The sequence below is a fragment of the Bombyx mori genome, chromosome 23, assembly GCF_030269925.1.
Source record: "Bombyx mori chromosome 23, ASM3026992v2".
Taxonomy (NCBI): Eukaryota; Metazoa; Arthropoda; class Insecta; order Lepidoptera; family Bombycidae; genus Bombyx; species Bombyx mori.
In genome coordinates, this window is record NC_085129.1 from 15,959,632 (window position 1) to 15,976,480 (window position 16,849).

General features: G+C 35.7%; 2 protein-coding genes across 5 annotated transcripts; one reads left to right on the forward strand and one right to left on the reverse strand.

Annotated features, from left to right (window-relative positions):
* Positions 1 to 54: 54 nt before the first annotated feature.
* On the forward strand, positions 55 to 15,492 carry LOC101747136 (importin subunit alpha-5). Of its 4 annotated transcripts, none has more exons than XM_062675305.1 (12): positions 72 to 230; positions 5,750 to 5,897; positions 6,289 to 6,436; positions 6,950 to 7,031; positions 7,564 to 7,781; positions 8,134 to 8,225; positions 8,305 to 8,483; positions 9,652 to 9,842; positions 10,527 to 10,698; positions 11,534 to 11,635; positions 12,183 to 12,348; positions 13,066 to 15,492. In XM_062675305.1, the coding sequence occupies exons 1-11, from the start codon at positions 228 to 230 to the stop codon at positions 12,306 to 12,308; spliced, it is 1,461 nt and encodes a 486-aa protein (XP_062531289.1). In that variant the 5' UTR covers positions 72 to 227; the 3' UTR covers positions 12,309 to 12,348; positions 13,066 to 15,492. The 4 variants fall into 4 exon arrangements, with proteins under 4 accessions (XP_012549795.1, XP_062531289.1, XP_062531288.1 ...); XM_062675304.1 differs by lacking the exon at positions 72 to 230 and adding an exon at positions 4,863 to 5,077; XM_012694341.4 differs by lacking the exon at positions 13,066 to 15,492 and having other exon boundaries at positions 55 to 230; positions 12,183 to 13,047.
* Positions 13,718 to 15,467, reverse strand: LOC101735482 (26S proteasome complex subunit SEM1). Its single transcript, XM_062675310.1, has 2 exons — positions 15,323 to 15,467; positions 13,718 to 15,237 (listed from the first exon to the last, which is right to left on the reverse strand). The coding sequence occupies exons 1-2, from the start codon at positions 15,393 to 15,395 to the stop codon at positions 15,071 to 15,073; spliced, it is 240 nt and encodes a 79-aa protein (XP_062531294.1). The 5' UTR covers positions 15,396 to 15,467; the 3' UTR covers positions 13,718 to 15,070.
* Positions 15,493 to 16,849: the final 1,357 nt, after the last annotated feature.

Below are 16,849 nucleotides of genomic sequence, written 5' to 3' on the forward strand. Positions count from 1 at the left end.
AAGGACGGAAAACAGCCGCGCTTCTTCGGCTCGACCCGGCTGATTTGACATGTCACGCCCAACATCATACATTTTGCGTAATAACACGCTCGAGAACGCGTGCTAACCCGTTTTAATAACATTCATTTACGATGGTTACGATTCTGACGTCGTGTACTGAAAGTATTGTAAATTCATTGTTGAACTGCAGAGTAAAGTCAGTATTATTTATTTAATCGTCATTGCGCATGGTAAGATCGTCCCACCATTCAATATCTGTCGTTTCAGCGCCTCCTACTTCTTATTTTATTCAGACAGTCGTTTTTTTTTTCTCTGATCCCGACTGCATTAACTCGATACTCGAGTCGCAATGCAGTTCGACTCATAATGAAGTTATCTTCCTATACTCTTTGGAATGATCCGTCTTTCGACTTACGAGCTAATTAATTAATTCCGCTACCTAATAACTTTATCCTCCTCTTTCTTGTTGAGGTTTAAATTCAACAATATCAAATATTCAAAAGTGATATGGATTGATGGAAACTGAGCATTTACAAGTGCTTAAACTATGATTAATGTTAGGAAAAAAAGAGATTAAACATTTTTCTCAATACTTGACCCGATTTTTTTATAATTATGTATGTGTAAATATCAATCACCCCGAAGCAACAAAGTTTTACAAGCCTTGGTACAGAGTTACATTATTTAAAACAGACACATGTAGTAATTATTGTAATAGATAACATTAATGATCCATAATTATATTTAAAACCTTGATAATAATTATAAGGCAGTGGTAATAAATCAATCAAAACCAGTCACGCCTTCTATGCCAAAATAGACCTAATGGTAAAGTTGATTGGAACAACGTACGATCCGTGCATATTTATCTTTTGTGTGAAAGTATAAATTTATAAAAATTTTTAGGTTGTAGGTTTAAATTATTAACGTGTACAAATATAGTGGGTCGTTCCTGGCTTATACCACAGCAAGACATCAAACTAGTTCAAACCAGTGAATATTTTAGAGCGAACAGCTGTTCAGTGTAGGGATGATTGATATTTATCGATGTTGAATAAACATCGATGTTTTGGTTTCGATAATATCGATGTTATGAGAATAAAATATCGAACTATCGAAACGACCATATTATTATATCTTTTAGGGCCACTAACTGTGGAGAGCTACTACCGTAGTCTCTATGCCTCACATACTCCCAAACCCTTTGCCCACCCAGAGAATGATCACCGAGCCCCCTTAGTCCGCCACTATACGGAAGACATACCCGACGTCAGTATAGAAGAAATAAGGGGTGCTTTGGAATAGTTTAAAGTTTAAAAATAACAGAGCTACAGGAGATGACGGAATCAGTACAGAATTGTTCTCAACCAATTATGCACAACGCTCAACACCGTCATCCAAAAAACGACTAGACCGGAAGCCTGGAGCAAGGGTACTGTCATTCTGTTCTTTAAAAAGGGAGACCGTGCTCTGCTCAAGAACTACAGAGCTATTTCACTTCTTAGCCAAATTTATAAGCTGTTCTCGAAAGTCCTTACAAATCGCTTGGCCTCTAGACTTAACGAGTTCCAACCTCCGGAGCAGGCTGGGTTTCGCAAAGGCTACAGTACGCTAGACCACATCCACATGCTGAGACAGGTTATTCAGAAGACTGAAGAATACAATCGTCCTCTGTGTCTCGCGTTTGTGGACTACAAAAAAGCCTTCGACTCCGTCGAAACTTGGGCTGTTCTGGAATTCATACAGCGATGCCTAGTCGATTATCGATACGTTGAGGTGTTGAAGAGTTTATATAAAGCTGCCAAAATGACAGTCCAGATTCAAAACCAGCAGACAATCCCGATTGAGCTTCACAGAGGGGTGCGACAGGGTGACGTTATATCGCCGAAACTGTTCACTGCTGCTCCCGAGGATGTCTTCAAGACTCTGGACTGGAGTAAGCTGGGCATTTATGTCAATGGCTAGCATCTCTCACACCTCCTCCAACTCCACATATCGTTATAATGGCAGAGTCGCTGAAAGATCTCAGCTGTATGCTGGTTGAGCTCAATGCCGCGTCACGACGTGTTGGTCTGGGAATGAATCTGGACAAAACTAAGGTCATGTTCAACGACCATATTATCCTGGACCGGTAATAGTCGAATTCGCGGTACTCGAAGTTGTGTCAGAATACACATATCTAAGCCAAATTGTTCAGCTAGGCAGGGCCAACTTTGAGAAGGAAGCTGATAGGTGCATACAGTTGGTCTGGGCTGCGTATGGAAAGCTCCGTCATATTTTAAACTCAGCAATCCCGCAATGCCTAAAGACAAAAGTCTTCGAAGCTTGCGTGCTGCATGTCATGACATATGGTGCTGAAACGTGGACATTGACCGTAGGCCTGGTCCGTAAGTTCAAAGTCGTTCAGCGTGCTATGGAAAGGTGTATGCTCGGAGTTTATTTGATGGATCGAGTCAGAAATGAAGAAATCCATCAAAGAACCAAAGTAACCGACATAGCCCTAAAGATTAGCAAGCGGAAATGGCAATGGGCCGGACATACATGTCGCAGAAGCGATGGCCGTTGGAGCAGAAGTGTTCTGGACTGGAGACCACGTACCGGTAAGCGCAGCGTTGGGCGTCCCCTTGCCCGTTGGACCGGTAGCTTGCGGCGATATGCTGGGAGAGATTGGATGCGGAAGGCGGAGGATCGTTCATTGCGGCGGACTATGGGAGAGGCCTACATCCAGCGTGGAGAGCTACAGGTTGATGATGAACTGTGGATGTACTTTCTAGCTAGTGAGTCCCTAGATAGTACAACTTTTTTAAACTAGATGACCCTGATTAACGTAATCGAAGTAAGCCGTACTACATAAATGTGTGTAATTAAGGAAACGTATACTGTGAAGTGTGATGTCGGAGTCAAGTCCAATAATTAAACCCCCGCTTATAATCCGTAAAACGTTGTTTTAATAAAAACGATTAATAAATAAAATAGACAGCTTTATTTCCTCCCAAAAACATCGATGTTTTTAGAAGTCGATTTTTTGCTATCGATTTGTATCGTACATCGATAATTTTAAATCGATGTCAACATCGATGTTTTTCTAATACCGATCATCCCTAGTTGAGTGTTGCTGTATATATTTAGTTTTATTTTTATGGCATAGAAGCATCTGTAAATACTTCAACCTTACAGCAGAAACCTCCACCGAAGCGCCAACCACGACTGTACCAAGCTTCAACTAACAATAGTATAAACGGGTCAGGAATTCGTTAAGGATACATTGATATTTATAGAAATATTTGTAGTATTTGTAACGAATAGTATTACTAATGGAAAGTTAAGACATTCATTACAGATTCATCCAATAATTACCCAATCCAAGCACAATAGCATCATGTAGATTAACAACCTTATACCGCCGCCTTTTAGAAACTCATAAAGGCCCCCACAGATAATAAAGTCTTTGTCATATTTTAGACAAGTCATTTACAAAAATAAGTCTGAAAATTGATATAAAAATAATAAACGCACTACTAAACCATAAAAGTACTTATAATTATTTATTAATTACTATGCAATATTTAAATTCTTTTCTCCGTTGCGCTGGCGAAAAGACTACTTAATCTTTACTCTTTAAGCCGTAAAGCATGCCTGCATGACTGGATGGCATGCAGGCACTGCTCATGATTGCAACATGTCTCACCAACAGTATTTTAGGAAATTAAATAACATGTGAAGACACTATAAGAAAGTGTTGTTGTATCGAAAACGTATCAGTCGCATATTCGCCAATCAATTCGAATCTTTTGAAAAATAGCCTAACGGACTATTCTTAAAAAGTTTTTCTGACCTTATCCACTTACAAATAACAAGCTCAATTCTTACAAAAACTCAATTTGCAATCACAGTCTAGGAATACTGGAATAATTTCATGATTGGTTTATATTTAATGATTAGTTTATTAATTAGACCATTCAGTAAAACTCCGATCAGCAGCCTAAATAATTTTACACATTATAGAAAGAAAGTGAGAAATAGTAAATGAATTTCATATTTGATAAGAATTAAATTCGAATTTTAATTTGAATAATTTGCGACATAGGGTTACACCACATCACGCAACCTAACCTTTATAGAGAAAGGAGAAAAGGAAGACATTAGGTAGTAGCTTCAGATCATAGATAAATAACTTCCACTTAACATGACTTCAGAGCCACCAAGATTTTGCATATCCCTGCTTTAATGAACATTATAATATGTAACACTCTTTTAATTTCTGTGTTAAGTCGGGACAGCTGTCATGGTGCCATAGAACCAGGTAACATGGAGAGTCGGTTGTGTAATCATATAAAATACAGTTTGTTGGACACGACAAGGAGTAAGAATGACTTTGTTTAGAAATTTTAGTGGCCGAGCTCATCACGAAGATGAGAGGACATATAGAAGAATGAAATTTGATGAAAACAAAAAAACCTTATATAGTCGTTAGACTAAAAATGAACTATGCACCTTTAAAAAAACCGTTTCAAAATCATATTGGCAAAATATAAAAAAAGAAATGAAAACTATCATTTGAAAAAAAGGAAAAAATAACTTCGTCCTATGAAAAACTCATAAACCAGAAATAGTTTTCTTGAAAAATAGTTACATTACATTCGTGATTATAGACGGCACTTTAAAAAGCTAGGTGTCAAAGATTTTCTGCGAGAATATCCCTGCCAGAGTTTTGTTACGCCAGAACTTAAACACGCTTAAGTAATAAGTATTAATAAGTAGTAAGTATAAAGTATTAAGTATAAATTTCATTAAAAATCATATTCATGACGAAAAAAGGTAGATTTATCTTAAAAAATGAAAAAGTTCTAAAATATATTTTTATATGCTAGTAACATTTAAAATTTTCAAATTTCAAATTCGGTTGCAAAGGGAAGATCGCCATTCACATTAATTTTTAAGTTCTTGTTATTTATTGTAATCATTTTCGTTTTAACTTTATTCTGTATATACATCGGTTATAATAATTTATACTATCACAATGGCTGAACGAACCTCGAGATTGTCATCGTACAAAAACGCCGGTCAGGGTACCACAGTAAGTTATTTTAAATTCTAAACTTGAAATCTTACTTCAAAGGTACATACCACATAATATTTTAAACTCAGAATAGCTTAAGATTTAAATTTTATCAGTATATTTAATTTATTATTTATTTATTTTGAAATGTTGGAAGGTAGATTAAAATAATTATTTCACTTTTCCATGCATTCTCATACAATGCTTACCTTAACACCCAAATGCGGTTTTACCTCGGATGTCATCTACATTAAAATAATTAAATAAGTCTTTACCTACGTACATACACAAAATAATATATTTTTTCCAAATACAACAATCAATAAGTCCTAAACTAGTGAGTTTTTTTTTTTGTCAAGGTTACAGAATAATACTGACTATTAATGAATATTACTAAAGGTCCAATATGTTTATCAAAACACTAAGTGTTGAATATCAAATATCGCATTAAATTATGGCTTCCACGATCTCCATTTCATTCTGTCATGTTTGTTTGATATTAACAGAGTCTTAATTAATTTTTCACTATCTCTCTGTAGTCTGCATAATTAGACAAAAGAAAACAGATACTGTAGCAATCATAATAAAAAGTTGTTACAATTGTGAGCCAAGATTCTGTAAAAGATCATCAGGGCTCATGTTACATATTTGCAGACCTCATAGGTAGCTTTGAATTTTAAAAATCAACAGGAGTTGCGTCGCAAACGTGCAGAGCTCAGTGTGGCGTTACGAAAACAGGCTCGAGATGAACAACTCCTTAAGAGGCGTGCAATGTCCCCGGAGACTGAAACTCCTGTGGAAACAGAGAAAGTCATGACGCCTGAAGAAATTCTGGAGGGTATTTTTTCTTATTATATTTTTGCTGTTATGTCTCTAGATTGGCAAATGACAAACACAAGTGCCTGTTGTTGTGAAGCAACTACTAATATCTATAAATATTTGCTTATGCTGTAGTCTCCAACAACTTCAACACTGTGTAATAAAATTGAATCAGCCTTTTTATTTGTCTTCTTATACAGAATAAACCCTTGTATCATTGAGTTGTTGTTAGCGTCATACATCTTTTGTCTTTTGGATGTGCAATCATTAGTACTGTTCAAATCTCAGGTGTCATGCTAAGCAGCTCTTCTCTATGACTTGTTGTACATTACTCAAAACACATTCTGTTGTACATTGAAAGCACCTTTTCAAAATTATTAAAATCAGTCAATTTATTTCAATTCATACAGAACTCAAATCACAAGACCTAACCAGAAAGACAAATGCAGCACGAGCAGCTCGCAGAATGCTGTCTCGCGAACAGAAACCACCCATCTCTATTATGGTTAATGCAGGAGTCATTAAGCCTTTGGTTGAAGCTTTGGATCATGATGAATGGTAAAACCTTTTAATCTCTCTATCTAACGTGTCTATTATTATGGAAGAAATTTGCTTACAAAAGTGGAGTTCTAAGGAACTGGCTGGATTTTTTGTAGTATCAAAATACCAAAGCACACCATTTATACACTTTTCAGACGTTGAGATATTAGACTAAAATGTAAATTGCTTCAGAATAATGGCCATCCTGTCTATTTGCTCCATTACTAAACTGGACATAGTTAAGCCACACAATTCACTTAAGCTCAATTCCTTGAAAACATGTGCAGATCAAGTTAAGCATCAGGATATTTTTTTTAATTATAATATAAGAAAATCTATTTTATTAATTAAAAATAATGAAATAAATGGTCAACTGGTCAACTTATGATACGCAGGACACGCCTTAATAAAACGGTTTCCATAAAATCAGTCTATATGAATCTCAATTACACAGATTGTTTTCTCAAACCTATTTTTCTTTATGGTTAGCATTTACAATTGGTAAAATAAGTAAATGGTTATGTATTACAGTAGCGATCTACAGTTTGAAGCAGCATGGGCTCTCACCAATATTGCTTCAGGCACCCGACAACATACCATGGCTGTTGTTGATGTAAGTATCGCATTATCCAACACTCTAGTTTGGTAATTATCATAACTGGAAAGTTTTAATGTCAGCACACATAGTTCTTCAGAGCTGATGATTGGACTGCTCATGTTAATAAACCCATATGTCAGATAACTTTAACATTAGCAGAAAACAATTATGCAAAATTAAACATTAGTACTTGTCATTTTGAAGCAGCAATAAGTGCCATGTTACAACACAAAATCAACATTTAAAAGTTCAGATGTTGTTACACTGAGCGTATGGCCCACCTGTGAGTGGTTACTGTCGCCCATGGACTTCAGCAATGCCTAGGGCAGACTCAAGTCACTGCCATCATTAAATATATACTGCCAGTGCAACAACTAATTATGGTTTCATTATGTCAAATTCTAAATGGGCAATGAAAGTTTTGTGGTAGGCAGTGGGCAAGTGTACTTCTGGTATAGCTTCTGAGCAATTGTAACCACTTACCATGATATGCTAAAATTTACAAGACAATCAAATTAAAGCAAATTATTATTTACTAATATTTTAGGGTGGAGCTGTACCCAAACTAATAAGCCTTTTAGGTCAAGGCGGTGTGGTCGGAGAACAGTGCGCATGGGCACTGGGGAACATAGCTGGAGACGGCCCGGAGACTAGAGATATGATCCTAAATGCAGGAATAATGCAGGCCTTGGTGCCACTTCTAAATGCACAAACTCCAACCAGTCAACTGAGAATAGCTGTTTGGACTTACAGTAACCTTTGCAGGTATTTCGTTCTATCTAGCAAATAATATCAAGGCTTAAGTTTGATAATTTTTATTTTGATTGCTCTTTTATGGGTTAGTAACATCATTTTGTATATTTTTCATGTTATTCTTGCTTGTTCTCATGCTTTACAGTTCGGTAGTTCAGTTGTGGAAAAAATGGAGGACTTTTAGTAGACACTTATACAGACTCTCATCACGTCTCACCTCCAGTGTTAGCTTACTTGTACCAAACAATTTCCCAAATAGCTGTACCTTTCAATGAGGCTGTCAAATTTGAATTCGTCACCAAATGTTTCTCAGATTTGTTAAAAAAAATAATCAATATGTTATATTTTTCTTGTTCATTTCTAGAAACAAAAACCCTCTAGTGCAATTCGATCTTGTAGCCCCGGCTCTACCTTACATTTCTGATTTATTGGAAATATCAGATCAAGATGTGCTTGGTAAGTAATGTTTACTGTAAAAGTAATTTCTTCATTATACACCCTACTCAAGATAAACATAACATGCTTACTATTTCAGCGGACTCATGCTGGGCATTGTCATATCTGACAGACGGCCCCAATGAGCGCATAGAAGGGGTGCAGACTACCAGACATCTGCTGCCGCGTCTCGTTTCTCTACTAGAACACCCAGCACCTGCAGTCGCCACACCAGCACTGCGAGCTTTAGGAAATATGCTCACCGGCTCAGATATACAGGTACTGAAGCAAATTTAACTTCTTGTGCAATGAGGCAATTTTCAACTTCAGGCTTTAGTTTATATACTTATAGTTTATTACTTTATATACAGTTTTTACTGGTGGTAGGACCTCTTGTGAGTCCGCGTGGGTGGGTTCCACCACTCTGCCTATTTCTGCCGTGAATCAGTAATGCATTTCGGTTTAGAAGTGTGGGACAGTCCTTGTAACTATACTTGAGACCTTAGAACGTATATCTCAAGGTGGGTGGCGCATTTACGTTGTGGATGTCTATGGGCTCCAGTAACCACTTAACACTGTGGGCTGTGAGCTCGTCCACCCAACTAAGCAATAAAAAATATATATATTCATGTCTCTATGATATTACAACTGATTACATCCTTGATACATGAGAGTGAAGTACCCCTGATTCAGTTCTTGTTCAAACCAAAAATATTGTCAGCTAGTGGCAGAAATACATAGGAAAGGGGGAGCAATTCTTCTTTCTCTAGTTCTCTACCAATGATAAAGCTACACTGAAAAAATAAAACTTCTAATCTAATAGCATCATAATTTTTTCAAATTGTCTGACTTTCTTAATTTCCCTATGGTTTAACATGATCGATAAGAAACACTTTTCGGCTTAAACTTCTTATAGTAATTAAATGATTAGATTAATCATAACTGTTAAATGATTAGATTAATCATAACTGAACATCTTTTGTAATTAATTTCTGACATTTTTGTGACAAGCTTAGGATCTTATTATATATCTGTTCCTAATTTTATTCATTTCTATTTTATTGTGTTGTTAGTAATAGATATAATGTTAATAATTTATTTATACATTGATAATTTGATCATGTGATGCTGTGCTACTGAATACCTATTTAGTTCACTTTGTTCTTTGTGTGATGATTTAGTTTAACTTTTAATTAGATAATTTTACTTATTTATCATATAACTTGATTTTGTTAAGTTTTTATTTTGTCAGATAGAATTTTTTGTTTGATAGCTTATTTAGGTGTGATATTTGAGCGATTTCATTTTTTTTCACATTTAAGAAATATTTTCAAACCACAAGAATGCCTCCACTCACATTGAAATAGGATCGGATATTTTATCTAGACTGATTTTTTCTGGAAAACTTAACATTACTACCCTTAATAACCTTAACTGGATGTTACAGACAGACCGTTGCCTGGATGCCGACTGCCTTAAACCCATAAGTCGTCTCCTGTCTGCATCTCCTGCTCTCAGTAAGGAAGCTGCGTGGGCTTGCAGCAACGTGTTCGCGGGAACAGCACCACAGATACAGAGAGCTATCGACAGCGGGGTGCTGGAGCCAATCGCTAGGGTCCTGGTGCATCATGACATCAAGTGTGTACCTCTGAGGAAATTGTATTTGATTATTACATACATATTAATACCACACAAATTTTAAACAAGGTTAAATAAACCTCTTAAATCTATTTTTTTTTAATGTAGATATCTTAATAGAATAATTTAGTTACATAAACAGTTAAATATACACGAAAATAACATAAAAGCAAAATTAATCAAAGTTAAATCAATTCATACAGGAATCTATTTGTGAAATTACTTGCCAAATAACAAACAAAATGATGCACTTTATGACAACACTTCCTTTATCTTTTGAGCATATGTTCACCATTTATTCATTTCTTTTTATTCTTAGAGTTTGAAAAGTATCAATTGTTATGTACGCTGTTCTGGTCCCAAAAAAGTTTTATTTTAATGATATTTGATGTTTTATACAAAATGGTTTAAGCATTGAAATTGTTCATATTGCTCATCAGTCTTAGTAGTTGAGTGCATCATTTGAAGGTCGCATCATTGCTAAGGACCAACACTAAAACCCTAGAAATAGTAAGAAACCTGATTACATTGAAGGGGCGCCCAGTCCATATTAAAATTATTTGTTTCAGCCAATGACTAGATTACAGTCACGAGATGTCGAATATTTATTATTTCTGTCCAACTTCTTTTTTGCTTTTAAATTTGAATTTTTTTTATTGAATCATATTCAATTAACTAACACAGGTGCCAGAAGGAAGCGGCCTGGGCCATTACAAACCTGTGTCTTGGAGGCACCCCTGAACAACTGGACGCCATGCTGTCCTGTGATATTCTGTCGCCGTACTGCGCCCTGCTCCAGGCCAGGGATCACCGAGCCATCATCGTAGTGCTGGATGGACTCACTCATCTATTGCAGGTATGGTGAATATTTAAGAAAATTCAAAACCAAAAGTTACATAATTAATCCAACTCCTGCAATAGTTATACACTACAACTAACGATACCCTACACCTGGAGGTAGTATTCACCATTCTTTCTTACTGAGTTGCTCAGTATTGTAACACCAAAAGTCTATTGCTGTTCACTATTTTCCGACCTTTTTTCAATAAGAACATGACCGTGGCTTAAAATTTAAATTCTAATTGAATCAGAGTGTACATTTGCTTCGTAACTGAATTTGGCTATTGGTAATTATCTGGATAACGAAAGCTTCTTAATGTGTTGGTCGAGGCTATTTTCTATTATTCTTATTAGCGAGTATACTCATGAACTGTATGAACAATAAAAATGTGTAATAAAAATTAAACCCGCAAATTGTAATTTGCGTAATTACTGATGGTAGGACCTCTTGTGAGTCCGCGCGGGTAGATACCACCACCCTGCCTATTTCTGCCGTGAAGCAGTAATGCGTTTTGGTTTGAAGGGTGGGGCAACCGTTATAACTATACTGAGACCTTAGAACTTATATCTCAAGGTGGGTGGCGCATTTACGTTGTAGATGTCTATGGGCTCCAGTAACCACTTAACACCAATCAGGTGGGCTGTGAGCTTGTCCACCCATCTAAGCAATAAAAAATAAATAAAACGTAAAACATTAAACTACAAGTAAATGTGATTGTGATGGGACCGAGTGAAGATTGACATACAGGCACGATCCTCAGCATTGAGGGAACGCCCAGAAAGAAATGTGATTATTCATTTGAGTAACTGCACTCTGTCCGTCACAACTGCACACTGCGTCTTGTTCATAGGCTGCGGCGAAATACGATCAAGTTAGAGGAATGTGCATAAAGTTGGAAGAGATTGGCGCTCTGGACCAAATTGAGAACCTACAACAACATGAAAATGAACAGGTGTGTATTACTTCCTGTGTATAGATAACGGATCATGCTTTTAGAAACGTTTTTTGGCCCACTGAGTAAAATGCAGATGAAGTAGTACAAAGTTTTCTCGTTGTTAATACTATTGTTACTAAGAAATACATACTCAACATAATGGTTACGAAACACTTCACAAAGAAGAAATGACGGTTATTGTGGGTGTTTGTGTTAAAAAATGGTCCACTATTCTGCTTACCTCTGTCGCTAAGCAGTCATATGTTAAGTCATTATGCATAAGTATTGAGAACTGGACTTAGTATCTCCGGACACATTCCGGTATATGGACTTCTATAAACACTTAAAACTGTGTCACCCGTGAGCACTTTTACCCCTGACAAGCAATAAAAATATTCAAATATTCTTAACCAATTATATAGGATTATAAATAGGATTTTCTTAATCTATCATGATTCGAAACACGATTCGCAACTATAGAATTAATTACCATAATAAATTCAGAATAATATTTTTAAGACAGCAGTTGAGTATATTCCAGTTGATGAGAATTATGAACCAACAGATTTACAAGAAGAGCATCCACATCCTGGACTCCTACTTTATGGAGGAGGAGGACGCCAGCACGCAGCCCGCTCACGACCACGAGCAGTATCAGTTCAGGACAAATGATGCAGCCATACACTTCTAGATAACTGCAAGTTTTGTTTCAGAAGGGTGCAGTAAGCAAGGTGACAAAAAAATCTAATTTATTGAATGAAGGGTTTGTCACTAACTTACACAATACTCAGTGCCTAAATCTGAGCACAATCGAAAACTACTTTTCTTTAAATATTGCTAACAATAACCAATTTAAGATGAATGTAAATTATTCATACAGTCCCAAGTCAAAGCAATTAGACAATAACTTCTATTTCAACTAATCAATTAAATGTTATATATCCAAACACATTATTTCTTGTATTTTTTTATTTTTACATTAATTCCTAAATTATGTGAACCATTTTAGTGTATAAGCTTGCTTGCACCAGTCACAGTCTTGTCTAATTTTCGTAGAACAATTGTATGTTCCCGTTTGAAGACTGTTATACCAAAGCTAACATAAATACATTGTAATGTTCATTTTCTCTATTTTAATGTCAAGATCTTGTGGCTTTGATATACATGTTTATATCTACAGTAGTCAAAAATACATTGTTCATAAATTTCACTAAACAGCAATATTGTATATTAGATAGATTGGAAGCCACAATGGGAGTAATGAGTCCATTTGGTTCCCAATATTTCAAAAGCACAACATGAGTAATCGTAGTTGAGTAATAGAATTTGTTTAGAAATCATAGTATTATTGTGATGAAAAGTTGTTAAGAATCTTTTTTATATTTTTGTCTTTTAAGCTATTTTTATAATAAAGTACCTGAAAAATTAAATAGCACTTATTATTACAGTTTTGGTCGGTGAGTCATGCAACATTGATGGCACTCCTCTGATAGCAGAGAGGCACATTAAGCTGATAATTAATTCAAGCTGCTATCATGATTTTATTGAGTTTATACGAGAAGAGTTGAGTAGCAAATTTTTCAGTCAGTGGACCTGTCTGATTTGTATGTTGTGTCGGTTGCAACCATGCTGCTACAGTGAGGGTAGATCTTTCATTCATAAACTGCATGCACGCACACACATGCAAGTCTTCCCTCGAACACAGTAGCAAGTGATAGGGCCAGAGCCATCAATTTTAATATTTATTTTATTTACCTTGAGGTGAGGAGGGAGTGTCTTAAAGAGAATTGGATTAACTGTGTGAATGAAGAGTATGAGTTCAAGAGATAACATATGATAAGCTTTGACTAAAAAAATAAGTGTGGGAAAGTGACTGTTGTACTATAGAACTGGGACTCATCTCAAAGTGGACAATGGAGTCGAATACAGAGCACTCCATCTATGAACTTTTATTCATTGTGGTTTATTCAGAGAGAGGCAGTATTGAACAATTCATTACAAAATATGTTAGATGCTGTTCAAGATAAACTGTGATCTTCTATCAATAAAACATGTATCCAGGTAACTAATGTTTCAAAGGATGTTCTAAAAATAAAACTGTTTGTAAAAAATCACATTTATTATTATTTAATTACAACTAAGCTAAAATTAAGATTTCTGATCCTTCAGTTTTTCCAGTTGTTGCCTGAAATGAAATAAAATTGTTTCAGATATAATTTACATTTGGTAACTGCTCTCCAGCAGTCCATACTCATCATATGTAATGACTAATAATGTTAGAAACATAAGTACCAACAACTAATTATCTTAAAAGATTATACAGTACATGAGAGTCATTGCAAACCAGCGCAGATCGTCCCATTCGTGCCTTCCTGCAGCAATGTACTAAAGGAGGCTGATTTCTATGGAAAGCATGTATCTAACTCAAACTAGACTTCAGTATTATATTTCAGAGTGGCCAATTGAGTTCCTATTATGGTCTCTATGTGCTTTAATTACTGATACTAAGTGCATACTCTTATATAACCAGAAATATCAATATTTATAAAAAATATTCAATCTATCTTTTTACACAAGATTTATAAATTTGAAACAAGTTTCAATGCTAATTGTATGTACTAGATGACATTTCAACTAAAGATTGATTGCTGTAACATCAACATAAAGGTATTTAATAATATTTAGAGCAAACAAGAGGCATGTTCCTGCTGTAAAATAAAATAAAAACTAGGTGCGTTCGAGGCACGAGACAAATTAAAAATATAAATTTATAAAATTTTGTTTTAAGGTTTGGGTTTTAAATAGTTCTAGAACTTAAAATATAGCTTACTGTACTATAATATTAAATGAAGTCACATCAGTAGTGTTCGCTTAGAATTTACTGGTGATAGGAGCTCTTGTGAGTATGTACGGGTAGGCATCACCACCCTTCTGCCGTAAAGCATTTCAGTTTGAAGGGTAGGGCAGCCGTTGTAACAATACTGAGACATTACACGGGCGGCATTAACGTTGTAGATGTCTATGGGCTCCAGTAACCACTTAACGCCAGGTGGGCTGTAAGCTTGACCACCCATGTAAGCAATAAAAAAACATGGACATTTATTCAGATAGCATAAATATATAATGGAGAACAGAAGCTTGGTCCTTATTATTCTAAATTTAATCAGAAACAATACTGTCTACGATTTGCTACCAAAAGGTTCTTGGCTACTTTGGTCATATTTCTCAGCGGCCACCAAACAACCTTGAAAAATTGTCTGTAGTGGGCAAGGTAGAAGGGAAAAGACAGCCGGCCGGCCGCCGAACTGTTGGTCGGATCAGGTAACCGCGCTGATCGAACTCTCTGTTGCGACCGCCCTGAGAGAAGCCGAAAACCGAACGAAATGGAAGCTGATGGTACAAAGAGCCACGAAGGCCTTTCAGGGACATGACCTTCAGCAATGGGGTATGCGATTAAGAAGAAGAATCAAATACGACAGCAATTGGGCCCATATGAAGGTAACAGAAATCTTTAAGATCTAACCTCAACTGCTGATTAAAATCATCTTGGATGACGTCGTCTTCCCAGTTGTCTTCCCAAACCGATACATCTTCATCATCAGCGTCTTCTGTACCCCAATCTACAAGAAAATTTGAATTAAAATAGAATGAATGAAAACATTTTTTGTTAATTTCTTAATATTCTTCATCTGGAGGTTTACGTACTTTCCGCGGGAAATTCTTCGAACTCGTCATCCTCTTCTAGCAAACCAAGGTCTACTTTCTGTTTGTCAGCCATTACACTGTGATGATTATTGAAATAAGGAAATATCACTTAATGTAGCAGAATAAATAAGATGCAAGTCACAACACAACTGTCACGTAAAATGTAAATTCACAACAATAAACAGTGTTGCCAGATGACCGTGCGAATTTCCCCCCAACTTTTTTCGAAAACCCCCCGAAAATAGGCTTTTTGAAGAAAAAAACCCCCAAAACAGTTTTTACTTATTTTAAAGAAGAAATAAAAAACCAAAAGGATTCTTTTATTTTTTAATCAAGCTATCCCTATAACTTCAACCATCTCTAAGCAATTATCACGATCATATTCACTTTCGTTATTATTATTTAAAGCATACTCGTTTTCGAAGTTAAAGATATTTAACAAGTCCGATGTGGGAACAAAATTTATACATCTATTTGGCAGTGAAGATCGAATCCTGAGAACCGCTTCGGCAGTTTCTATTGCTATTTGGTTGCATTATTTGTCCTTTATAATATTGACTTGTAAATAGTATAGTAGACTATAATTATTCTAATAGTAATTGCAAATTGATACTCAAAAAACCTCCGAAACTTCTCCCAACTAACTTTTTCCCCCCGAATGTCCCCCCAAAGAATCTTTCTCCCCCAGAGTCGAAAAACCCCCCAAATTTGCAGGGAATCCCCCCCATCTGGCAACTGTGACAATAAATTTTGATGTCAGAACAACGTGGTGCTGCCTGTATTGTGGTTGTTTTTTCCGAATTTAGAAATATTTAAGCAACTAGGTATTTGTTTTCACATAATATATTTCATCTCTTTTCCACCATGGTACCCCATGTCACCGTAGTAGAGTTAATTCATAGTACTTTTTTATATCTTTATGTAATATCTTTTTTGCCATACACCATCTGGCTTTGGAAATAACTTTTCTGTACGATGCTTCCTGAGCGCAATGTCTTATTCTTCTTAAAACGAGTGTTGATAACACTACTACAAAGACAATAAAAAGGGACATATTCCGTTTGCACTTAAATTTGATTCGAACAATCTCCACCTTTAAAAAAACGAGTTCATCTTAATAGTTTTCTTTACCTAATGCAGAAAAATTATCAAATCAAAAAGGATCTGAAATCCCTTCATTGTTGAACCCTTTTTTAAAAAAAAAAAATCCTAATCGTACTCAAGGTTGGAACCTTGAGTGTTAGTCGTGGAGCCGGTTAAATTAATATAATTGAAGTGTGAATGAGTAACCTAATTTTGCCGCAAGAAAAACAATTACAAAATCTGTGTACTTAAAAGTATTGCAAGAAGTATTTCTACTTGCGTGTCCTAACTAACATCATCGACGATTCATTTGGTATCCGAATCGTGAAAGTATAACTTTTGTGTTCAAAGTTGAGCTTTCTATCTTTTTATTTTATTGTACTAGTATTAATGATTAATACTTTAGCTGCCTTCTTGTTCACAAACACGAACATAACTTACCTA

Coding starts and splice junctions, on each gene's coding strand:
- LOC101735482 (XM_062675310.1), bottom strand. CDS start 15,395: ATGGCTGACAAACAGAAAGTAGACCTTGGTTTGCTAGAAGAGGATGAC. Junction 15,238..15,322: donor CGAAGAATTTCCCGCGGAAA/GTACGTAAACCT, acceptor ATTTTCTTGTAG/ATTGGGGTACAGAAGACGCT.
- LOC101747136 (XM_062675304.1), top strand. CDS start 5,021: ATGGCTGAACGAACCTCGAGATTGTCATCGTACAAAAACGCCGGTCAG. Junction 5,078..5,749: donor ACGCCGGTCAGGGTACCACA/GTAAGTTATTTT, acceptor AAAAATCAACAG/GAGTTGCGTCGCAAACGTGC. Junction 11,636..12,182: donor AACAACATGAAAATGAACAG/GTGTGTATTACT, acceptor ATGAACCAACAG/ATTTACAAGAAGAGCATCCA.